General features: G+C 46.5%; 1 protein-coding gene across 5 annotated transcripts; it reads left to right on the top strand.

Moving 5' to 3' along the window:
- Nucleotides 1–1,749: 1,749 nt before the first annotated feature.
- LOC138120163 (myosin-3-like) lies at nucleotides 1,750–24,408 on the top strand. Of its 5 annotated transcripts, XM_069032630.1 has the most exons (40): nucleotides 1,750–1,813; nucleotides 2,324–2,531; nucleotides 3,705–3,848; nucleotides 3,929–4,085; nucleotides 4,807–4,834; nucleotides 4,916–5,024; nucleotides 5,556–5,648; nucleotides 5,948–6,011; nucleotides 6,094–6,192; nucleotides 7,482–7,585; nucleotides 7,665–7,803; nucleotides 8,355–8,473; nucleotides 8,670–8,819; nucleotides 9,261–9,431; nucleotides 10,145–10,454; nucleotides 10,624–10,697; nucleotides 10,945–11,032; nucleotides 11,124–11,241; nucleotides 12,152–12,275; nucleotides 12,355–12,491; nucleotides 12,568–12,823; nucleotides 13,001–13,243; nucleotides 13,613–13,789; nucleotides 13,870–14,015; nucleotides 14,102–14,192; nucleotides 14,610–14,999; nucleotides 15,101–15,227; nucleotides 16,013–16,131; nucleotides 16,649–16,845; nucleotides 17,020–17,203; nucleotides 17,845–18,010; nucleotides 18,573–18,697; nucleotides 18,883–19,191; nucleotides 19,276–19,479; nucleotides 19,618–19,743; nucleotides 21,003–21,173; nucleotides 21,264–21,368; nucleotides 21,442–21,537; nucleotides 21,662–21,799; nucleotides 24,252–24,408. In XM_069032630.1, exons 2-40 carry the CDS (start codon nucleotides 2,328–2,330, stop codon nucleotides 24,273–24,275), a joined length of 5,826 nt encoding a protein of 1,941 aa, XP_068888731.1. In that variant the 5' UTR covers nucleotides 1,750–1,813; nucleotides 2,324–2,327; the 3' UTR covers nucleotides 24,276–24,408. The 5 variants fall into 5 exon arrangements, with proteins under 5 accessions (XP_068888731.1, XP_068888730.1, XP_068888732.1 ...); XM_069032629.1 differs by having other exon boundaries at nucleotides 18,883–19,479; XM_069032631.1 differs by lacking the exon at nucleotides 21,442–21,537 and having other exon boundaries at nucleotides 18,883–19,479.
- Nucleotides 24,409–24,898: the final 490 nt, after the last annotated feature.

The following is a 24,898-nucleotide window of genomic DNA, read 5'->3' as shown; positions in this document are numbered from 1 at the left end:
TCTCAGTACATCCACTGTGCTGAGTTCAAAGGGCCGATCACAAGGGATGCGTGCTAAAATAAGCTTTCCCCTCATCCTCCAGGCTTAGGGGGATTCTAGGAATTCATGGTTCATGAGATATGTGACTGTGGTGTCCATTTTTAGTGACCTTAAATGAAATTAAGGGCAACATGAAACATGTTTTTCAAAACACTAGTGACAGCAACTCTGCTGCAAGCCCACAGGGTCAGCTCTCGTTGGGCCAACACAAACAGGGCCAGCCACTGTGTCCAAAAGACAGGGTGACATCCCCTGTGCTGCAGCAGCAGCTGCAGGTGTCCCAGGCTGCTCCAGCTCAGAGTGGTGCTGTGGGAGGTGGCAGGAGCTATTTGGGGGGAAGGGAGGGGGCTTCTGGCTTCACACAAATCCTGTTGGCTTTGTTCTGCTGAGGGAAGGCTGGTCCTGCAGCCTTGGGTGAGGCTCCATGCAGTATAGAGAGCAAACAGGGGTTGCTGAACAGTGACAGATGACCAGAACAGCCAGAATGGCTTGGGATGGAGGAGACCCTTCCTCTCCTGCACTGGGAGCTCACTCCACCTGTGCATGAAGGCTCCCACTGTTCCTGCCAACTGCTGCCCTGCTAGCCATTGCCTGGCTGCTCCGTGCCAATCAAACAGCGTTTGGGACTGGGAGACCTCCGTTCAAAGCCCACTTTCCCAGTATCCTTCTCACGTGGGAATTGCAGTCACACATGTCTAAGAACCTGCTCAGCATGGTGTGATGGGGCTTTTGGCAGCAAGGGCAGTGAATGTCGTGGGCAGCCAAAATTGTATTTGAAGCTAAACTTGTGTAGTGTATTCATGATTTGACATTCATGAACTGTCCACCGCTGGCCAGATTTGGGTGCTGTTCTTTCTGATTAGTCTCTATTTTGCCATGGTTTGTCACACTGAGTTTCAGTCATGGCCTCTCATCCTGTCCTCCCTGACCCATGCAGTGGTAGAAATTGCATATACAAGAACTGCCATAACTGATCCTACATGAATCCTCAACCTTTTTTTCCTTCCCATGGCCTTGCTCTCCACCCTATACAGAGCTGGTTTGGGTTCCTTCACCACTGTGCAGCTCTGCCCAGGCAACCCGTGAGCAGGAGTGGTGAGGCAGGTCCCTCCTGTGCTATCATTTGTTTGACATGTTGGTGAGAGTAGAGCGAAGTGCTGGCTGTGGTCGTAGCTGGCAGGAGAGCATGTTCCTAGAAGAGGAAATTCCCACCAAAGAAAAGCCTACAAAACACAGATAGGTCCCAGAGTTACCAAAATTGGGAGAAAAGAGCATGTCCTTTCTTTACACACTGTATATGGCAAAAAATGAACAAGAATTGGTGAGCAGGCGGGAGTGTCGATCCCTTCCTTCCAAATATAGGGAAGGGGCTGAACCAAGGGAACTAAGCTGAGCCTATAAAAGCTGTCAGGAAGAAAGCACTTGGTGGCTCCTGATGTCCTGGCCATGCTCGGGACCATGCTGTGACTGACCTGCAGATGGACAGAGGGCTCCTGCCACAGGTCCTGTTCCTCATGCTTGGAGCCTCTCAAGGCTGTAGCACTGTGGTGGGAATTCTGCTGTAGATTCCCTGCTGGGCCATTCCCTGGCCAGGGAAGGAGTGGTCTCTGGTGAACTCTGGCCCTCAACGGGCACAGTTACTTGCAGTAAGTGAGAGGTGTTGGGCCTCTGGAGAGGCTGTAGCTTAGTTGAAGTGTGACCTTTGACTGTTTCTCTTTCAGAGATCCGAGATGTCAGCTGATTCCTTCCTGCTTTGTGTTGACTGATTGTTCAGGTGAGGATTTGAAGCATGAAAACTAACAGGCTGGCATGAGCTGGCTTTTCTCCTGTGCTCACTGTGGGTAGGTCCCTGGTTTTGCCCCTGCATGAGCTCCTTCAACAAGCCACAGCACGTGTCCATTCCTGCCCACTGTGGCTGCTCACCAGAGGACTAGGACAGGTTCCATGTTAATGGATTAAAATAAATTAAAAACCAGAAGAAAAATAATCTTCAGGGCTTCACTTTTTCTCAGGACTACATGGATCCTTTGGAGGGAGCCCTCCTCCTCCTTTGGACACAGATCTCCTTTCCCTGGGGCCATGAAGGGTGGTAGCTCTTCTTCACTTTGCCTTTGTACCTTCCAGCTTGGAAAAGCAAACACCTCCCTCAACACCTCGCCTCACACACCTGAGAGCTGGGAGGGGTGAGCTCGGAGCAGCCAGCTGGGGAGGGCTGGTGAATGTTCAGCTCCACTCTGCTTTAAGCACCACACAAGGGACCAGCCCAGCAGGGTCTGTCTTTCAGAGCCATGAGCAGAGACGTTGGCATGGAGGTTTTTGGTGAGGCCGCGCCGTACCTGCGCAAATCCGAGAAGGAGAGAATAGCAGCCCAGAACCAGCCTTTTGATGCCAAGACCTACTGCTTTGTGGCTGACCCCGAGGTGGAGTACACCAAGGGGAAGATTAAGGCTGCACAGGATGGGAAGATAACTGTTGAGACAGAGGATGGCAGAGTAAGTGCATTCCTTCTGGCCCTTCTCCCAGCCCTGCTGAGGGACTCGGGGCATCTGCTGGGGATGAACATGGAAAGCACAAGGCTAGCACAGGCAAGAAATCTGCCCTGCCCTCCCCCCTGTCCTCTGACTGGGACCAGCACAGCCTCCACAGGAAAGTATAGCTCTGGATGGTGGGATAAAAGTATTCATTGGACAATTATTCTTGGTTTGGGCTTTAAAAATCAGGCAATGCTCTAAACCAGGTTGGACCGTAGCCTTGCCGGTCTTAACTTAGTTTTTAACACTTTCTCAGCTAACACTGTTATATCCACTCATAAATTCCTTCCTTTACTGGTAGCTGAGCAGACAGATACTTTGCAAGTCACCTTTGCATGTGAAATTGTCAGTGTCACTGGCTGCAGTTTCCCAGAGGAGCCTCCAAAGGTGTTAATCTTCCAAAACGCTGAAATGTCTTAGCAGCTCGTGTCCTGATAACTTTTGTGAGAATAACTGCAGCAGTTCAAAGAGCCACCATGACCAACATCTTGGCAGTAGGTGCTACAAGGCTTTTAGAAAGCAGTGGCTGAGTTAAGCTGCTGCCAGCTGTGAACACCCGCCACCCCCACAACATATCCACAGGCTCTGGCTGTGTGACAGGATGGTCCCCCGTGGTGTGAGCCCAGCAGACGGTGCTGTTTGGTAGAGACAGAGCCTTTCTTGAATTGGGAATGGCCACAGGCAGGAGTGGAAAAAGTCTGTCCTAAGGATGGATTTGCTGTTGATAAGTTTTGTGCTGTTCGTGTTCTGGCTCTCTGGCACTGTCATGGGAACTCTGGAGGTTGGGAGGTTGGCTGGCCAGCAGATGTGCCCCAGGCTCTTACAGCCATGAGCAACAGAGACCTAAAGTTCATAAGCAGTGATAATGTGGTGAAAGATCTGGTCCAGCACAATTCAGGTCTGTGTGGTCCCAGCAATTCCAGTAAATTTACATCCTGCCCATGTACCAGTGTTGTAGAGTTCCTGGCTAGCTGCAGTGTTTGCCTTGAAATTGCCATATCTTGTTTAGCACAGCTAAAAAGAAAGAAAAATATGAATTAGAGCAGCCTTAGAGATGTTATTACTTCTCTGTGGTTGTGGCAGGACTGTCACAAGTTGCTGAATCAAGGTTCACTCTTTCTTTCTGAATTATAGACAGTTGCTGTCAAACCTGATGATGTGTATGCCATGAACCCACCTAAGTTTGACAGAGCTGAGGATGTGGCCATGCTGACCCACCTGCATGAACCTGCCGTCCTCTACAACCTCAAGGACCGCTACAGCTCCTGGATGATCTATGTAAGTTCCTTCTTCTGGCACAGGAGAAAATACAGCTGCAGGAGCTGGACTTCAGTGACACCTCAACTTTTTTCCTGCAGACCTACTCGGGTCTCTTCTGCGTCACCGTCAACCCCTACAAGTGGCTGCCGGTGTACAACCCGGAGGTGGTGTTGGCCTACCGAGGCAAGAAGCGCCAGGAGGCCCCTCCACACATCTTCTCCATCTCTGACAACGCCTATCAGTCCATGCTGACTGGTGAGCTTTTCTATTTTGACCAGACTCAGAGTAAAAAACTGCGTCAGAACCACTGCTTGTGCCAAGTGCCATTCCATGCTGCCGTGGCTCAGTCACCTTTGCCATCTTTTGCAGGGTGTTTTGTCTGTGTAATACTGCAGATTATCTGCTTGGTCTTTATTTTCAACCCTAACTGATGCAAAAGCAGCTCCAGACAGTTTTCCAAAATCTCCTGAAATATTCTTTTTTTATTTTTGAAGCACTGTTGTGCTGCACATTATCTGTATTTCTGGTCTAAGTACTAAGCTAAGCAGCATAACTGGGACCTCTGCAAAGGGCAGTTGCATTTGGACAGGACACACTATCTGGGAAGCCCCTGGGCAGCACACCTGCACGTGGCTTCGAGCAACAGCAGGCAGATCCAGAACAGAGCTGGTAGAAAGACTGTCACCAAAATACATGGTTTTAATTTGAATAAAGTCCTGTCCTATATTAAATGTCATAAAGAATGGTAAAGACAGAAGCAAAAACAAGGGCAGGATGGAGCACAGGAGGAGGAGAGAAGACAAAAAGTGGAGTATAGGGAGGGAAAGAGAGGAGGAGAGCAGACCATGCACATTCTCAGTTTCACCTGCAGAGATTTTGTTTCATTCTCCCCGATGGACACCAGGTCACAGTTAGTGCTGAGAACCAGCACTTTCCCTACAGCTTCTCTGACTGCAGGTATTTTTCCCTTTGACAGATCGTGAAAACCAATCTATCCTGATCACGTAAGTGCATCTGCCACTTTGGACTTTGTCTCCAACAAAAAGTGGGCAGGTTATTCTTCACTCTGGGCTTCCTTTCTGCAGCGGAGAATCCGGCGCTGGGAAGACGGTGAACACGAAGCGCGTCATCCAGTACTACGCCACAATAGCAGCCAGCGGGGACCCGGCCACCAAGAAGGAGCCCCGGATGAAGGTGTGAGGAGGAAGGGCTTGGTGAGGGGCAGCTCAGGATGTTATCCCCTTGTGGCTGTGGACAGCACTGGTGACACACACTTAACTCAAAATATCTTTTATTTAGCTTCAGCCACTCTTCGAAAGGCAGTAGGGCCAGGGGCTGATGTGCAGTTAGCACCACAACAAATACAAGCCACCAGAGCTGCCACTGATGCTGCCCAGGTGTAGCTTTACCTGGACTGAAACCAGGTCTGCAGGATTGGTGCCCAGGAAGAATCAGAGGCTCATTTCTTAGCATGGATCAATCTGTCCCTGTGGCTGAGACCTGAGAGCTCTGACTGTTCGGGAAATTCCGAATAAGATGAAAACAAGTTATTTGTGGTTTACCCCCGGTGCTGGCTCTTGGTGCTGGAGTTGAGGAGGTGCTGCAGCAGCAGTGTACAGCTGAAATGAAGGGCATGTGGCTGTACATGTAATCAAGCCATAGAGTCACTTCTTCCTACCACATAGCTCATGGTGTTTTTCAATAATTATTCAATTATTCTTGCAGGGTATGCTCAAGGATCAAATCCTCAGTGCCAACCCACTGCTGGAGGCCTTTGGGAATGCCAAGACTGTGAGAAATGACAATTCCTCACGCTTTGTGAGTCATCCCGTGTCTGTCTTTCTGCCCTCCTGTGTTTCTAATGCTCTTTGCCTGCTTGTTAGTTGTGACTGCAAGCCCCTTGGCTGGGAAAAATGTTCTTGCTGACCAATTTCTTGTTGTTTATGAGATGCTGATGTATTAGCAGCTGTATTGTGCTCACATTGCTGCAGCCCCTTTATCTATCTTTATATATCAAAGCTAATTCAGACTGATTTGGTGATGCTGTCACTAAGACAGAAGAGGTAAAAATATTCGGAGATTTCTACACTGACCACCACCTTTTGTCTGCTTGCCAGGGTAAATTCATCCGTATCCACTTTGGAACCTCTGGAAAACTGGCCTCTGGTGACATTGAGACCTGTGAGTAACTGGGGGGGGGGGGCTGACAGCTTCACTGGAAAGTAAAGGACCTGAAAAATGTCTGTGTGCATACATGTTACAGACTTGCTGGAAAAGTCAAGAGTCACTTTCCAGCTGAAAGCTGAGAGAAGCTACCATATCTTCTACCAGATCCTCTCCAATAAGAAGCCTGAACTGCTTGGTAAGGACAGCCCTCACCTGCTGACATTGAGTAAAGTCAGTGTGGGAAACATTTCCCTCAATGTGCCAGCTCAGTGACAGAGGGTCCAGTGGCACCAGGGCACAGTGCCCTGTGTCACATGCCCCCAGGTGTCCCTTTGGCAGTGCCTCAGTCTGTGCAGAGCAGGGATCACGTGCTGATTTACACCCTGCCCAGCTTCCCCAAGCTGTACTTGTGTCTCTGCATAACAGGGTCACACTAGGGCTTACTCCATCTCCATTTATCCTCCCTGGGTAAGTTGTAATACAATCTGTGTGCAGGTGAGGTGCAGGGGTGGCCAATGTACTCTGCCTCACACCTTGCTATTCTCAATGGTGTGGAAATTCCAACTTAGATGGGTCAGATCCTGGGAATAATCTTCATTAGAAAGGTAAGCAATTCTGGGTGCAGGATGGCCAGGTACCCTGATCTACAAACCATTTATCTGAGCTTTTCATCATACAAGGAAAAGTTATTTCCTGTTTCCAGTATAGCCCCTCTGACCTTCTCCCCCTTCCCACTGCCACAGCATTCCCTACCCATGCCCCACATCTGTCCCTTTTGCCACACACTCACCTACTGCACTCATCCTCGGTTCACTCTGCCCATCCCTCCCAACTACCCACAGAACATTTCCCAAGGTGGAGCTCCTGCTCCCATCCTCCCACTCTGTGTCCTCTGACCATTTACCACCTCACTCTTCCCTCCCCAGGGAGATTGCTGTGTCTGTAAAAGGACAGACATATTTACCCTCGGTGTACAGAGGGCTTCCTCTTCTGCACACAGCCCCACCACACAGCTGCATGCCTGCCCCTCTCCTCTTACTCTGCCATAGGATTCAGGACTGAAAATTACTTGGGAATTTTGGCCTCAGTTAGATGGAGAGGAACACACATGTATGCATCACTCGTGCACCACAGCACCCAGCCCCAGGGGGTGCAAGTGCATTCAGGGATTAGTGTGTGTCATGTATGAGGATAAGCACAAATGAGCCTTATCTAAGAGCCTCTTTCTTAATACTGTTTCTGTGGATGGCCTGTGTTCTGTGTCTGCCAGTGCTGAGTGCTCAGCTCTGGGTTCACAACATTAAAGTGGAAGGACTGCTCAGCCAGGGGAAGGCAGATGAGAGGCTTTACTCTGTCCTTCTGGTCTACTAATAGAAAACCAAGAGTTTGGGATGCAAAAGGAAGGAGAGCCTGTGAAACCTTGCTGAGCCATTGTTCCATCTTCACTGCCAGGCTCTGGCTCTCAGTCCTGTGTTTGCCTTTCAGAGATGCTCCTTGTCACAGCCAACCCGTATGACTATCCCTTCATCAGCCAAGGGCAGATCTCGGTGGCCAGCATCGATGACCGGGAGGAGCTTGTAGCCACAGATGTGAGTACAGTTAGCAAGGAGAGACAGTGTCACTTTTACTCTCCCCACTGTTAAACCAGCTGATGTGTCTGGTGTGCAGGCAGCCATTGACACTTTGGGCTTCAGCCCCGATGAGAGAATGGCGATTTACAAGTTGACGGGGGCGATCCTGCACTATGGGAACATGAAGTTCAAGCAGAAAACACGTGAGGAGCAGGCAGAGCCTGATGGCACAGAAGGTAACACCTTCATAGCTGGGAAGAGAACTATTTCCAACTGTTTCCATGCCATTTTTCACTAGAAATGGAGGGAGTCTTCCAGGAGAGATGCAGTTGTTCCTTGACAAACATAAAAAGGAGGTTTGATTTTCAACTTACCGTCTCAAGTAGAGGCACTTTGTGCATCCACTTTATTCCTGATGACTCTGCTGTAGGACTCTGTGCCTGGGGCACATTACTGTAGTGCTCTCCAGTTTCTGGTTACACATACAGACTTGTTCTGCTTGGGTGATACTGTGGAGAAGTGGCTTGAAGGGAAAAACTCTGTGTTGTCCCATCAACAGTGCACTCATGGGTTTCACCACATCTGTTGGGGCTGCTGTAGCCACTCCATCATGAGGACCAGTCCTTCAAGGCTGTTCAGAAAAGTAAATGAGAATGTTAGTCAAGATTTGTGGATGGGATTAAGCCAATCAGGTTGCAGGTTTCAGAGTGAGCTCTGGCTGGTTCTCATGCCCTGTGTGTGCCTGAGCTAAGAAGAAAGTATTTCAAGTTATTACTTTGTTTTCCAGAGGCTGACAAAGCAGCATATCTGATGGGCCTGAACTCAGCAGACTTGCTGAAAGCTTTGTGTTATCCCCGGGTGAAAGTGGGAAATGAATATGTCATGAAGGGCCAAACAGTGGATCAGGTGAGTGTCAAGGAGCAGCAGGGACCGTCCTCTCCCTCAGGAACAGGAATGGGTGCAGGTCACAGCTGAGAATGGTCAGGACCATTACGGCCTGTTAGTGCACTGGGTGGGCTGTGTATGTGGGCATGGTGAGGGGTGTTTTATCCTGGGGATGCCCTGGCAGTGCCCTGACAGGTGTGTGACCATCTCCCTGCAGGTGCACCAGGCAGTGAATGCCCTTGCCAAGTCTGTCTACGAAAAACTCTTCCTGTGGATGGTTGTTCGCATCAACCAACAGCTGGATACGAAGCTGCCACGACAGCACTTTATTGGGGTCTTAGACATTGCTGGCTTTGAGATCTTTGAGGTTTGCTTTTACACAGTACTCTCAGACTTCTGCCTGTCTCTAAACACTGTTTCCATTTTGTTTGACTTCTCTGACCTTTCCTCCTTCTCACCCCAGTGCTGCCCTCAAGAACAGGGCAAATCTGTCTGAAGCTGCTTCTGCCTTTGTAGATCCATCACCCACTTTGTAAGAGAAGAGACATAGCCTTGAAGCTGCTGTCTCTCTCCCCACAGAAGAGAGTATCCATATTTAGTGACATTAGGGCCACCCAAAACTTGGCCAATGCAGGCTGCAGCAACCATGTGCTGCACTGCTCAACTTTTCTGTAAGCCTGGACACCCATGGCATATCTTTACACTGTTACCAAAACCCTTCTGGGACAGCCTGGCTGGCCTTGCCATGAGATCTCTGTGAAAAAAATTTATCAATTTAACACTATTAACACACTTACTCAAATATTAGTTCAACAGCTTTGAGCAGCTGTGCATCAACTTCACCAATGAGAAACTGCAACAGTTCTTCAACCACCACATGTTCGTGCTGGAGCAGGAGGAGTACAAGAAGGAGGGAATTGAATGGACATTCATTGACTTTGGCATGGACCTGGCTGCCTGCATTGAGCTCATTGAGAAGGTGAGTTTCTTAAGCATCCTGTGCAATCACACAAATTGGATCTGTAAAGAGTTCTTTAGAGTGTTTGCACTGAGTGCCTTCAATACAATCTCTCTGGGAAACTTTTAGGTCTCTTCACCTCTTCTGTTTCTTTAAACATTACCCTTGTGATTAATTAATTATCCACTGACTGGGAATGTATCCTGTCTTCTAAAAAGGTCCTCCCTCCCTTCCCTTCCTTCCCTCCCTTCCCTTCCTTCCCTCCCTTCCTTCCCTCCCTTCCCTCCCTCCCTTCCCTCCCTCCCTTCCTTCCCTCCCTTCCCTCCCTCCCTTCCCTCCCTCCCTTCCCTCCCTCCCTCCCTCCCTCCCTCCTCTCTTTCCATATTCATTCTTCCTCAGGTTTCTCTGTCAGTTAAATTCAAATGCCAGAAAGCCTCATGCTTTTTGTTCCCCCTAAGTAAGAAGTCACTACTGTATTCTAAGAAGTACTGCACAGTTTTTGCCTGACTTCTTTTGTTTTCCACATGCTGTCTGGGGAGTTCAAAACAGTATATTAAAATCTTATGAGTCCTTTTAAGTATCTTGGTGGCTGTTCACAAAAAATCTTGCTTACCTGCTCCTCCTAGGCTAATTCTCTATAAAATACCTCCAGTACTTCAATTTTAGCATGTCTTTCACGCTGTATTATTATTGCTTGAATTCATCTTATTTGAAAACACCATTTTTCTATTCAGCCCATGGGCATCTTCTCCATCCTGGAAGAGGAGTGCATGTTCCCCAAGGCAACTGACACCTCTTTCAAGAACAAGCTCTATGACCAGCACCTGGGCAAGTCCAGCAGCTTCCAGAAGCCCAAGCCTGGTAAAAGCAAGGTTGAGGCCCACTTCTCCCTGGTGCACTATGCTGGCACAGTGGACTACAACATCACTGGCTGGCTGGAGAAGAACAAGGACCCTCTGAATGAAACTGTTGTGGCGCTGTATCAGAAGTCATCTGTGAAAGTTTTATGCCATCTTTATGCCAGTTTTGCTTCCATAGATGAAGGTAAGCTCAGAGGATTATGTTTCCAGTTTGGGGTTTCCTACTGTACCTCTTACCTGGCATGGATCACTGTTGAGTCAGTGCTTGTGTGCTGTGCATTAGATGCACAATTACAACACTGGCAAAGGGATCTGCAGCCGTTCCTCAGCTGGACTGTCATCTCATTTTACAGCCGAAGATAGTGGAAAGAAGAAAGGAACCAAGAAAAAGGGCTCCTCCTTCCAAACTGTCTCTGTACTCTTTCGGGTAAGTGTGTTTTCTGGCAGAGACTGCTGAGAGGACAGTCCTGTCACACCTGGCTCCACAGCCACATTTTCATTTTTAGACAGGAGGGAAGTTCTTCAGTAGTAGCCATTTACTTTGCTGATGCCTACACAGAATTGTAGAATATTCACTAGAAGAGTAAGGAGAAAGTTCTGAATTTTTTCAGCAGAGCCAAATCACTTTGAGAACTGAGATAATACAGAGATTAGAAATGATCTCTGTTTTACAGGAAAATCTAAATAAGCTGATGTCGAACTTACGAACAACTCATCCTCACTTTGTGCGTTGCATCATTCCCAATGAAACAAAGACCCCAGGTAATTCATAAAACATAGAATAGAAAGGTGCAGAAAGAGCAATTGACCAATGCTAGAACAATCAGTATGTCCCCATGTTGCTCTGTCACAGGCCTGATGGATCACAAGCTTGTTCTGCACCAGCTGCGGTGTAATGGTGTTCTGGAAGGCATTCGGATCTGCAGGAAAGGATTTCCTAACAAGATATCATATGGGGATTTCAAACAAAGGTCAGTAATGACATTCTTCTGTCTGCATTGAGCCCAATTCATTTGAAAGAAAAGTCTTGCTAAACCAGTCCATGATATAGTTGTTAGGAAGGGACTATTTTAATATTTAACACTCATGGAAAGCAGAAGACGTATCTAATAGCATGGTCTGTGTGGGCAGTGCCCACCCAGATGCCTTCCTCAATACTGTATGCCAAAATCTATTTTTAATTCATTCCTGTTAATCTGAATGTTTGGATATTCTTTGCTTTAAATCTCAAATTGGACGCAAGCATGTTTCAGCAAAAATACAGAGGGTGGTCTGTGCACATCCTGTATTTAACAGCTATCTAGTAGAGTTTTGAAGAACGTGGTTTAAATAATTCTAACTAGAAAGGTTTCACAGAGAGGAAATTGTGTTAAACCCAATACTACTTCTTGATGAAATGTTAAGTTTAACTGGCAAATGGAGCTGCAGTAACAAAAGGGACTTCAAGAGGAAATCCAAGTTAGTTCCACATGGTCCTCTCATTTTCTGCTGGGCTAACATTTCTGCATGCTAACCTTTCTACAGCATTAGCACATTCCTTTATAGCTAAAACCCCACAACCAAAAAATCTTGTCTTGGGAACTGCTGTGCAATTAAGACATTTATAAAGGGTTGCTAAATTCAGGGCAACCCAGACTAGTGATAATGACTGTGACACAGATGAGCAGAGTCTCTCAGTTCCAGTGAGGGCTGTAATGCATCCTTGGAACCTACTGAACTGACCTGCTGGTATTTGCTGCTTTTCTTACTGCTTTGCTATTTGAGGCTGGAGGTGTGAGTCAGACTCAGCCTTCCTCTGTATCTTCAAACTGACAGCTGTTCTTGTGGCATCCTGTGCACTAAAATGGTTCTGAAGGGTAAGCTTTTTCTTTATTTTATCAGATACCGCCTTCTGAATGCCAGTGTCATTCCAGAAGGAACGTTTATTGATAGCAAGAAGGCGTGTGAAAAGTTGCTGTCTTCCATTGAGATTGATCATACTCAGTACAAATTTGGACACACTAAGGTAAATGTTTAATTTTGCCATCATTCATTGCACTGAAATGTAAGCCCAGCAACGGGTGATGTCTGTTCTTTGGCTGCAGGTGTTCTTCAAGGCAGGCTTGCTGGGTGTCCTGGAAGAGATGCGAGATGATTGCTTAGGACAGATGATCACACGGACCCAGGCTTTGTGCAGGGGATACCTCCGGAGACTCGAGTTGAAAAGAATGTTTGACCAAAGGTGTGTGTCTTCTGCCAGGCCTGGTTGCTCAAAGATGGGCTTTATTCACAGTTCTGATGGATAACTTTGGTTTCAGGGAGTCCGTCCTCTGCATCCAGTACAACATCCGTGCATTCATGAAAGTCAAGCAGTGGCCTTGGATGAAGCTGTACTTCAAGTTAAAACCCCTCTTAAAAAGTGTGGAAACTGAGAAAGAACTGGCCATGATGAAGGAAGAGTTTGAGAGAACAAAAGAAGAACTGGCTAAATCAGAAACCACGAGGAACGAACTGGAGGAAAAAATGGTGACTCTGGTGCAAGAGAAAAAGGACCTACAGCTGCAAGTACAAACTGTATGTAATTTAAATAATTTTTGGCTCTTCAGATTACATCAGTTTTGTCTGATGCCAGGAAAGGGCTGAAAGGAAATCCTTTTATTTCACGTTCCAGCCATTTAATAAGCAGGTGATTTCTGTAAGTGTCAGTGCCAATGTGTGACAATGAAACACATTTCTGTTCTCTATAAAAAGGAAAATGAAAATTTGGCTGATGCTGAAGAAAGATGTGACCAGCTGATCAAACTAAAATTCCAGCTGGAAGCAAGAATAAAGGAGGTAATGGAAAAGCTGGAGGATGAAGAGGAGATGAATGCTGATCTGGCAGCCAGAAAGAGGAAACTGGAGGATGAATGCTCTGAGCTGAAGAAAGATATTGATGACCTTGAGTCAACATTGGTCAAGGCTGAAAAGGAAAAGCATGCCACGGAAAACAAGGTGCTTTTTATTTCTGCAATGTTTAATAACAGTTGCTCTGTCTATGTATAGGCTGTAAAGGTTCAGAAAACTTGAATGCTTGCACACTGCGGTGTAAGGACATCTATGGGCCTGGTACTGAAGCTAGGCACCTCTGCTGTGCAGGAAAACCAACTCACAAGCATACAAAAATGCATTAAAATTAAAGTTCAGCATTGCTTTGTGACTTCTGAAGGGTTGATAGATAAGCAGAGAGATTGTAGAACTTGACCATACAATGCAAGTAATTAAGCTCCTTTGGGAGTCTAACAAGAAGTTCATTATCTGTGTTCATTGCCTATGTGAGGGCCAAAATTATTAGTGACCTTTAAGTATTTTGCTTTACAATAGGTGAAAAATCTGACTGAAGTAGTGACAGGTTTGGATGAGACTGTTGCAAAGTTAGTCAAGGAGAAGAAGGCCCTGCAAGAAGCCCAGCAACAGGCACTGGATGACCTGCAAATAGAGGAGGACAAAGTTAATACCCTCACCAAAGCTAGGAGCAAGCTGGAGCAGCAAGTGAACCATGTGAGCATGTTCCACACAAGGAGAAAGAGCAGATTCTTTGGTTGTTCCATCAGTCATGTTTATATATGTTTATGTTGCAGGTTGAAGGATCTTTAGAACTCGAAAGAAAAGCATGTGTGGACCTTGGACGAGCAAAGAGAAAGCTTGAGGGAGACTTGAAACTTGCACAGGAAACCATAGTAGATCTGGAGAATGATAAACAACATTTAGATGAAAAATTAAGGAAGTATGAGAAAAAAAAATTGGTGAAAAATTTATTATTTGGCTTTAACTGGACATATTTTTTTTATTAAAACAACATCTCCTTCACAGGAAAGACTTTGATTTTAACCAGATGCAAAATAAAATTGGAGAACAGCGAAATTCAGGTACTCATTTGCAGAAGAAGATCAGAGAATTGCAGGCAAGAGACTTTATGTACCTACTTCATCATTACTGTTTGCTTGTTTTAAACTGTAGTACCACGAGTAATGCTTGTCCCCAGTTTGGCATTGGCTCCGTCAGACACGGGGGAAGCTTCCAGCAGCTTCTCACAGAAGTCACCCCTGTATCCCCCCACTGCCAAAACCTGGCCATGCAAACCCAATACAACAACAGAAAGCTGTGATCTAAAGTTAGAATGAGTTGATCCATAGGTCCTTTCCTGTCAGTAAGTCTTTACCTACGATGCCAAAACAGTGAAATTCAAAGAAAGTTTGTTCTGCTCATAGTCTCCAAAACAAGGTGCTTGGTGTTCTACTGTGACAAATATGCATTAACCTGAGCACTGAATTACTTGTTCCCTATTTAATTACTGATGTGCTATTACCTCGTTATATAGGCCCGTGCTGCAGAGCTGGAAGAGGAGGCTAGGAGTGAGAAAGTGACGCGGGCAAAAGCAGAGAAGCGTTGTGGTGAGCTGGCGAGGGAGCTGGAGGAAATCCGTGGAAGTCTTGAAGAGGCTGGAGGAGCCACCGCTGCTCAAACAGAGCTCAACAAGAGGCGTGAGGCAGAATTCCAGAAGATGCGCCGTGACCTGGAAGAGGCCACGCTGCAGCACGAAGCCACGGCTGCCGCCCTGCGCAAGAAGCACGCGGACAGCACCGCGGAGCTGGGGGAGCAGATCGACAACCTGCAACGCGTGAAGCAGAAGCTGGAGAAGGAGAAGAGTGAGCTGAAGATGGAGATTGATGACTTGGCTGGTCGTACAGAGACCATTACCAAGTCCAAGGTGTTTCTCCTTAATTGAAGTACTTGAATTGTCAATATTTCTGTCCACTGGGAACTTTACAAACACACCTACACAGATTCCGCTTCCTGATTCTCTTTCAGGCTAATCTGGATAAAAGGTACCGCACCCTGGAAGATGAGATGAGTGAGATGAAAGCCAAACTTGAGGAGCACCAGAGGAGTGTGAATGAGATGGTGATACAAAAAGCCCAGCTCCAGACAGAGTCTGGTAAGGAAGGCACCAAGATGTGCTGAGAGGATATTTTTTCCCTTCAGTAGCAAACAGATTCTCTCGTGTACCATTCTCTGACCAGTTTGTTGTAAGGTCATTGAGCATAGTGCTCAAGGGGAATCTTAGAACGAAAATGAAAAATTGAGAAAAAATGTAAAATGGCTGAGGAAAAATCTGAAAAAGACAATATTGGAGGGCTACAAGAAGTACTGAGAATTCTAGAGATGATGGCATAAGCTCTAGGCACCTCTCCAAGAAAGGGGAAAGGTGTATTTCAGCCCACAGGACAGAGGGTGACATGGAATAAATGTTTTCCGGTTACTGTAAATCTTAATAAATGAAACTTTAGGGTTTAGCTCTTGCATCACAAGGCCAATTATGGGAAACTGCTACAGCATTTTGTGTCAGTTCAGCCAGCGTGACAGCATAAAATCCTACTGCTTCAAAATTAAAATTGGGCTTTAAAAAAAACAATTAAGCACATTTTCTAAAGCATTTGTCTTCAGGAAAAAAAATAGCATCCAGTGGATCAGAACTGTAATAAGGGATACAATTAGAAATAGGGAATCAGGTGAATTTAGATAAAGAAAGAACACCACCAAAAGCATTTTGAAGGATTAAAATATATTGTGCAATGGTAGATGTATGTACACAATAGGAGCAACTGATAAGGTAAACAGTGCTGTGTGATTCCACTTACCTATTATTATTTTTTTTATATATGAATGTTTTCAGGATGCTTAATCTGGACAGTATTGAGAACTTGTTCTCTCTTGTCACAGGTGAACTAAGCCGTCAACTCAAAGAGAAAGAAACTGTGAGGTTGCAGCTGTCCAGGAGCAAGCAGGCACTTACACAGCAAGTGGAAGAACTCAAGAGGCAGCTGGAGGAAGAGATCAAGGTAGTGTGAACCAGTGAGCACCTGCTAAGGCTTCAAAATGTATCCAGGTCTCAGTTCATTTGAAAAACACTTTTGGGAGTTTGTAAGTATTGCCTATAGTCTAACACAGTAAAATTACTCCTGGGCAGGATGTGTGCAGTAAGCACTGTGTGCAGTGCTTAGGACGACTCTGCTAAGGATGACTCTGGCATGCTAAAAGTGATTTAACTTTTGGTGAATTTTTTCATGTTTTTTAATTTTAAAGCCATGGTCTGTGTGATTTCTTTAGCTTCTGTAGCCACAGGGAAGAAAAGTTACAGCATATGCCAAGGTGAAAGCATCACTTTTGGTCTTTTCTAGTGGTAGAGTTGAGAAAAGTTGGTGACAGGTAAAGGCAGCTGCCTGAACACTTACAAAACCCCAGCTCTTTGTCTTCTGATCAAGCTGCAGGAATCCTATTTCAGATGTGCAAGGTCATGAGGTCGCCTGCTGGTCACAGCTAACACACAGCTAACCTGATACTACGGGTGATTTTTAGGCCAAGAACGCCCTGGCCCACGCCCTGCAGTCCGCTCGCCACGACTGTGACTTGCTCCGGGAACAATATGAGGAGGAGCAGGAGGCCAAGGGGGAGCTGCAGCGCGCCCTGTCCAAGGCCAACAGCGAAGTGGCCCAGTGGAGAACCAAATACGAGACGGACGCGATTCAGCGCACGGAGGAGCTCGAGGAGGCCAAGTACAGAATAGATGAGATGAGCTGTCCCGATGTGTATTGGGCAGAACATAGACCCACTTTTAGTAGCTTGACCTAAATTATTTTCTTGGGGTTTACGTATAGTCTTAATTAAAATGAGACGCATAGTGCAATGATTTTTTTAATCATATGCTTGTTATATTTATGTGCCTTAAGGAAAAAACTCTGTCAGCATCTTCAGGAAGCAGGGCAGCAGGAGGAGACACTGAATTCCAAGTGTGCTACCTTGGAGAAGATGAAGTTGAAGTTGCAGGGGGAGGTGGAGGATCTGACACTGGACATAGAGAGAGCAAACGCATCAGCAGCTGCCCTTGACAGGAGACAGCAGAGCTTTGATAAGGTGATAAGTGAGCACAGTATCTTTCAAGTGTAGCCTTCCTAGAAAGCCAAACTAACACTCTGTACATCAGTCAATGCTGAAGTCAAGGTGAATCTAACTAGAGCCATGAGGCAGTAGGAATTTGTCCTGGTTTCAGAGACTGCAGTATTTATCTAGTAAAAAATACAGTCACAGATAAACTAACAGTTTCAGTGCCAGCAGAAAATGAAACATAATAGCCTCTCCTATGAGAAAAGGCTGAGAGAATTGGGATTGTTCAGCCTGGAGAAGAGAAGGTTCAGGGTGACCTAATTGTGGCTTCCAGTGCCTGAAGGAAGCTACAAGAAAGGTGAGGGAGACTATTGACAAGGGCCCAGATTGACAGGACAAGGGGGAATGGCTTCACACTGACAGAGAGTAGGTTTAGATAGGATATTAGAATGAAATTCTTCCCTGTGGGGGTGGGGAGGCCCTGGCACAGGTTGCCTAGAGAAGCTGGGGCTGCCCCATCCCTGGAAGTGTCCCAAGGCCAGGCTGGACAGGGCTTAGAGCAGCCTGGGGTAGTGGGAAGTGTCCCTGCCCATTGCAGGGGATTTGGAACTAGGTGATCTTTGACGTCCCTTCCAACCCAAAACATTCTATGCTTCTATGATGTCTTCCAGGTCATGGCAGAATGGAAGGGGAAGTATGAGGAGAGCCAGCTGGAGCGGGAAGCTCTCTCTAAAGAGTCAGGCTCGCTGAACACAGAGCTTTTCAAAGTGAAAAGTGCCTATGAGGAAACCTTAGATCAGCTTGAAACAATCAAACGGGAGAACACCGCTCTCCAGGGTACGTGTTTGGCTCTGGTTTCCCATTAGCTTTCACAGACCAACCACAACAGGGTGTGCTCCACCAGCACGCTCATGTCTGCAGGAGGGCACCAAGTGACAGCACTCTGTCCTTCCTGTGCTCTCCATCTTAATTCAGAATATCAGTGTCTTACCAAAAGTTGTCAAGCGTGTTTGTAAAGTGATGAAGCTAATAAAGCAAATGTCCTGGCTCTCCATTATCTGCTGCAGACAGTGAGGGGCCATTCTCAGGTAAAGGTAGTGACCTCAGGAGACAGAACAGCTCAGGAAAGTGAGTTTTACAGGTGCCTGTCCATAGATTTAACACATGCAGGGCTCTTCCAGGCTCTCTGTGAGGACGTCTGTGAAACCCCACTGATGCCCCACTTAGCCTGCACGGGTGGGTTCTGTCTGGTTTTATCTGTACATATTTACAGACACGCATACCACTGTGTACACGTGTACATATGTGCACACATATTTATGTGTGCAAAAGAGGTGCTGAATGCAGCAACAAGGCATAGAGTTCAGCTCCTCTGGTTGATGCCATTCTTCTCTCACAGAGGAAGTAGCTGATCTGACAGAGCAAATAACTGCAAATGGAAAAATGATCAGAGACCTTGAGAAAGCCAAAAAGCAAGCTGAAGTAGAAAAAAATGGTCTGCGATTAGCTCTGGAGGAGGCAGAGGTGAGCTAGTTTAGATATTACTGTGAAGAGCATGCTGAACAGCTTTCTGTTCCCTTTTTTGGCAGTAGCTGTGTGCAAGGTTGATTGCCACAAACTTTAGGAGTTTCTGTAAAGTCACAGAGTACCACTACAATAATAATGTTCTCTGAAATGTTACCTTCCTCTTTACTTTCCCCCTTTTAAAGGCAGCCCTTGAGCACGAAGAAGTCAAAATCCTTGGTGTCAACCAAGAACTGACTCAGATGAAGTCAGAAATCAGCAGAAAGATTGCTGACAAGGATGAGGAGATTGACCAGCTAAAAAAGAACCAAGAAAAGATCGTGGAGACAGTGCAGGGTGTTTTGGACGCTGAGATCAGGAGCAGAAGCGAATCTTTAAGGCTGAAGAAGAAGATGGAGGGAGACCTGAATGAAATGGAGATCCAGCTGAGCCATGCCAACCGCGTGGCTGCAGAGACACAGAAACACCTACACAGCATCCAGGGAGCTCTCAAGGTCTTGCTTTACCTTCTGGTTGATTTATTTTTAAGCACAGTATTCGGGAAATTCATTAGGGCAAAACTGGCTCTTCAAATACAGGACACACAGCTGCACTTGGATGATGCTCTCAGGACTCAGGATGACCTGAAGGAGCAGGTGGCCATGGTGGAGCGCAGGGCAAACCTGCTGCAGGCTGAAATTGAGGAGCTGCGGGCAGCCCTGGAGCAGACGGAGCGGTCGAGGAAAGTGGCTGAGCAGGAGCTTCTGGATGCTGCTGAACGTGTGCAGCTCCTCCATACCCAGGTCAGGCTTTGCTTTGCTAAGACTGATGTGATTTGAGGTCCAGAGATTGATGGAGGAAGAATGAATAGTAATTGATGGTCTCTATATGGTAAGAGACCACAGACAGACACTCAAAGCCTCTCTCTTTCTCCTTCACAGAATGCCAGCCTTTTTAATACAAAGAAGAAGCTTGAAACTGATATGGCACAAATCCAAACAGAGATAGAGGATGTTACTAACGAAGCAAAAAGTGCTGAAGAAAGAGCAAAGAAGGCAATGACAGATGTGAGGATGTTACTGTGGTTTTCACTTTGAATTTTCAAGGCTTCCAGTGGCATTGCTGCTGGGAGTTAATGCAAATACTCTTGTCACATGGTGGACAAGGAACCAGTCTGTGGGCCTGGTAGAAAAGGCTACGTGTCAGAGGAGGATTAGAGCAACAGGGAACATGTCCTGCTGACAGATGGGGCTGTTGCCATCATAAAGAACTAAACCCACATTTAGTCAGTCGAAAACAAAATAACTTTCTTCAGTGCTGCATGAAAACGTAATCCACAAAGAAATCCTGCAGTATTGAAACCAGTAAATCGGCTAAGGTATTTGAATAGTTATCTTTGCAAAATCCTATTTAACAACTTTTCAAATGAGAATTGTAAATTTCCATTCAGAATTGGTGCTAAATCCTCCCATGCAAGACCTGTGAAGGTCAGCCAGGCAATAGGACTGGTGAGTCATGGGACTCTTTCTGCTAATGATTTTTGATGCAGAGGATCAAACAAAAATCTCAACACTTAGAAAGATTATGTGGAATTAAAATAGAAAGAAAATTTTTCAGCTTGCTCGTGAAAAGGGGAAAAAAAATGAAATAGAATCTCAGAATCATTATGATTGGGAGGGGTCTCTGGAGATTGTCCACTCCAACCCCCCTGTCCGGGAAGGGTCACCTGCAACAGGTGACACAGGAATGTCTCCAGAGGGAGACTCCATGCCCTCCCTGGGCAGCTGTTCCATGCTCTGCCACCCTCCAGGGAAAGAAGCTCTTCCTCGCATTGAGGTGTTATTGTGTTTTAATAATTTTTATTCTGTTTGATTAAAAGAGAAAAAAAACATTACAATGAATTACACACACATACACATATCTATTTATATAAAACTTCTAATGCTCACACTTTTCAGTTTAGACCTTTTCAGATATTTTGCTGCCAAAGCAATTTGTTGAATTTTACCTTAATTATAAGTAATGTCACTCAATATTTCACCAAAGTGCTTAATTTTATTGTGTAGGAATGCAATGATTGAGAGCAAAATAAATCTTAGTTTGTCTTAAATAACATAAATTAGTCTGCAGTAAAGCAGACTTCTCCCATCCTTTTCCCTACTATTTCATGTCATGTTTTTGCCATTATCATGTCAGGGAAAAAAACAAAACAGGGAGTGGGGTGGCAGGAATGGTCAGCAGGACACAGGAGTTAATCCCCTGCTGGTGCACAGTATGTGCTGTTCTTTCACATTCTTCCAGTTTCTTGTGTCATCTCCCTTCCAAGGCAGCCAGGATGGCAGAAGAGCTGAAGAAGGAGCAGGACACCAGTGCCCACCTGGAGAGGATGAAGAAGAACCTGGACCAGACGGTGAAGGACCTGCAGCACCGTCTGGAAGAGGCCGAGCAGCTGGCACTGAAGGGAGGGAAGAAGCAGATCCAGAAGCTGGAGGCCAGGGTGGGTACCAGCACTGAACATGGGGTCAGAAACATCTTTCTTCTCCAAGTCCTGTGTGAGGGCTTAAACCAATTGTTGATTAATTCATAGATCCGAGAATTAGAAGCTGAGCTGGAAGAAGAACATAAACAATCTTCAGAGGCTATGAAAAACATCTGCAAATATGAACGGCGAGTCAAAGAGCTCACTTTTCAGGTGGGTAAAAATAGAAAGCAATTCTGATGTTTTGTCTCCCAAGGACATACAATTGCACGTTCTCTTTCCACAGTGTGAAGAACACAGGAAAAACACGATTAGGTTACAAGATCTGGTAGATAAACTGCAGATGAAAATCAAATCCTACAAAAGACAAGCCGAGGAAGCCGTGAGTCACGAAAGTGAAGCAAATACCTATTTACCAGTTCATAGGACTGTCAGTTTAGAAGTTGACTCTGTGCCCCAGCATGTTGCCAGGTGGTTTTAAATTTCTTTTTGTTTTGCAATTTCAGGATGAACAAGCCAATATTAATCTCTCCAAACTGAGAAATGCACAGCATAAGACACGTGAGGCCGAGGAAAGGGCAGATATTGCTGAGAGCCAAGTAAATAAGCTCAGAGCTAAGGCCCGAGAAGGCCCTGCTACAAAGGTAAGGCTTTACTGCCAGTGTGCTATTTGCTCAAACAAGTCTAGCAGCAGATTTGTGCCTTGCCAGTGGTACAGACATCATTTGGAAATGACAGCTCTGGAAGGAAGGGGCTTTTAAAGACAAGCTGAGTGGAGTGGGGTTGTTCAGCCTGAGGAAGAGAAGGCTCTGAGCAGACTTTATTCTGTGACTCTGGGGTTTCAGGCTCTGGTGCTGAGCATGAGTCTTCTGGCTAGTTTCATCACATTAGTTTCAGGTTTAAGGAGTTGCCTCATAAAGTGAAAGTAATGAGAGCCAATCTAACTGAACATTCCTAGAACAGCCCTTCTTTGAGCCTCAGGCAGAGCTACCATTCTGATTGAGAAAAGAACAGAAGCTCTGTGTCCTTAGCTGAACTTCCTGGACAGTTGTCTATCTCCAACCCAAGAGTGGTACAAGATCTAGAGCTGCCTTTCCTCATGGGATCTGAGCAGGTGTAATGCCTTTTGACTGCACTAGTCTAGCTCAGTTGGTGGTTGGAGGTAAAATACTCTCAGTCCGTGTTTTGGAAGAATAACTAGTGACTAGAGCATGTATCCAGGAAAGGGAGGACTTTGGCTTCAGGCTGCCTTCTGCAGCATCCTCTTACTCATACAGCATTTTCACACTTGAAGACACACTATGGAGAACCTGCTTTCTCCTGAAGGATCTGGCCTGAGACTCAACAGACAGTGTTGGCTTTTCCAGAGGCTGGTCTGCAGCTTTCAGTGAGTCACAGAATCCCAGAATTAACCAGGCTGGAAAAGACCTTTGAGGTCATCGAGTCCAACCTGTGACCCATCACCACCTTGTCACCCAGCCCACGGCACTGAGTGCCACATCCAGGCTTCATTAAACACCTCCAGGGACGGTGACCCCGCCACCTCCCTGGGCAGCCCATCCCAGTGCCCAGCCACCCCTTCTGTGAAGAAATTCCTCCTGGTGTCCAGCCTAAACCTCCCTTGGCACAGCTCAAGGCTGTGTGCTCCTGTCCTGTGCTGGCTGCCTGGGAGAAGAGACCGACCCCCGCCTGGCTGCCCCCTCCTGCAGGAGCTGTAGAGAGGGACGAGGTCCCCCCTGAGACTTCTCTTCTGCAGGCTGAGCCCCTCCAGCTCCCTCCGCTGCTCCTCACAGCACTTGTGTTCCAGACCCCTCACCAGCCTTGTTGCCCTTCTCTGGACACTCTCCAGCATCTCCACATCCTTCCTAAACTGAGGGGCCCAGAACTGGACACAGCACTTGAAGTGCAGCCTCACCAGTGCCAAGTAGGGGGAGGAATCACTTCCCTGGTCCTGCCACACTATTCTTGATCCAGGCCAGGTGCCATTGGCCTTCTTGGCCACATGGGCACACTGCTGGCTCATGCTCAGTCAGCTGTCGACCAGAATCCACAGGTCCCTTTCTGCCTGGCTGCTGTCCAGCCACTCTGTCCCCAGCCTGTAGCATCCCCCTGCAGGTGGCTGTTGTGACCAAAGTGTGGGACCTGGCACCTGGTCTTGTTGAACCTCATATTGTTTGATTTGGCCCATCAATCCAGCCTGTTCAGGTCCCTCTGCAGAGCCCTCTGACCCTCACCTGATGCCATGCACCAGTAAAAGGCTTTGACTCCTCAGTGCTTGCCTGGCTATCTTGCCAACACCCCAGGGGATGCACTAGGATGGCTGAGTCCAGGTTACTGAGCAAAGGCTCCAGATATGAGATTACCTTATAGAGGGAATGCTCAATCTCTAACAGAATTGGAAGCCCAGACAGAGGCAAGATTTCAGGAATCTTCTACTGGACATCCCCAGGTGAAGGCTGGTTGAACACACTGACTGTGGGCCACTCTGCAATATCCTGTAGGTTTAGATCCTGCTTTGAGGTGCCTGATACTCCCTTGCACCTGGGAGATGTTAGAAAATACTCAGTGTGAGAGAATTCACGTATCTGCGTTTGCTTTGGGTTGTTTTCAGTGTGCTGAAGAAGAAATGGAGTTTTCTGAGAGCAGGTAACAGAATGTTGTTAAAGACTTGAAAACGTTCTTCCCATAGGACTGGGGCCTCTTTGAAAGGGGGGAAGGGAGATTAGAAGTTGAGAGATTGTAAAACACAGCCTGGTGACAGACTGTGCCTGCTCCAGACCCGTAATGCAAGGCTTAGGGCTCGCTGCTTTTTGCCCCTGAAAAGAAGGAATAAGCTTAGCAGTGCCTGTGTCCCTGTTTTGCCAGTGAAATAATGGAATTAATCTTTTCTTCGTGCTTCAGCTGTGGACAGTGGGCATCTTGGTGTTACCTGCTTATATTCAACTCACACAGTGGTTTTAAGGGTTCCAGACACCACTGCATTGGCTCGGGCTCCACTTGCACATCCTAGCTGGATGGTGCACTGAGATGGATGATTTTAGGGATCAAAAGACTCATCTTGGCATGTGTAGACTAAACAAAGCCTCTCCTTTCCAGGTGGTGGTAGGAACTGAAAAATGAGCTTCTTCTGGGATAACCAGAACTTCCACAAAGTATCTCTCCAGCTGTGGTAGGAATTTTCCCATTGTTTGTGAACACAAACATTTTCTGTCATTGCTGCTGTGACAGTGTCAATAAAATAGATATCAGCAACTTCAGATGCTCCAAATGTGAATGTTTAAATGAGAGTCATTTTGTTACTAAGTTAAGTATAGTCAAAACTGTGGGTTGGAGCCTTACTACTTCTCTGAGCAGTTTGACCAATTTTATCCTGAATTTAAAACCTAGAGATTTGACAGGCTTTTTGCTTTCCCATGGGATGACTTCTGTTTCAGCTCCTGTAGCCTGGAAGCAGCACATTCTCAGCAGACTACCTGCACCTTGTTCTCAGCAGCTTATGACACAGTGCTGTTCCTCAGGATGCAATCCAAAGTCCTGCTGTGCTCCTAGGCCGTGCCACTGACCCTAGCCCACCATGTCAAATGACTGCTTACTCAGTGCAATACTCCATGAACCTGCAGAAGAACAGTTGTAACTTGTCTAGGAGTAGCTGTGCAAAATAACAGAAAATTACAAACTGCTAGGAAAGTCTTGCAACCCTTACCAGACGGTCATTGTTCATTCCAGAGTATCCTGGCATGTAC

This window comes from Aphelocoma coerulescens, chromosome 18 (assembly GCF_041296385.1).
Source record: "Aphelocoma coerulescens isolate FSJ_1873_10779 chromosome 18, UR_Acoe_1.0, whole genome shotgun sequence".
NCBI lineage: Eukaryota > Metazoa > Chordata > Aves > Passeriformes > Corvidae > Aphelocoma > Aphelocoma coerulescens.
This window is presented reverse-complemented; position numbering and strand designations above follow the sequence as displayed.

What these genes read in the sequence shown, in the direction of transcription:
- LOC138120163 (XM_069032629.1), top strand. Translation starts at nt 2,328, where the DNA reads ATGAGCAGAGACGTTGGCATGGAGGTTTTTGGTGAGGCCGCGCCGTAC. An exon ending in AGAAGGAGCCCCGGATGAAG is followed by an intron (nt 5,025 to 5,555) that starts GTGTGAGGAGGA and finishes TTATTCTTGCAG; the next exon opens with GGTATGCTCAAGGATCAAAT. An exon ending in AGAAGATCAGAGAATTGCAG is followed by an intron (nt 14,193 to 14,609) that starts GCAAGAGACTTT and finishes CTCGTTATATAG; the next exon opens with GCCCGTGCTGCAGAGCTGGA.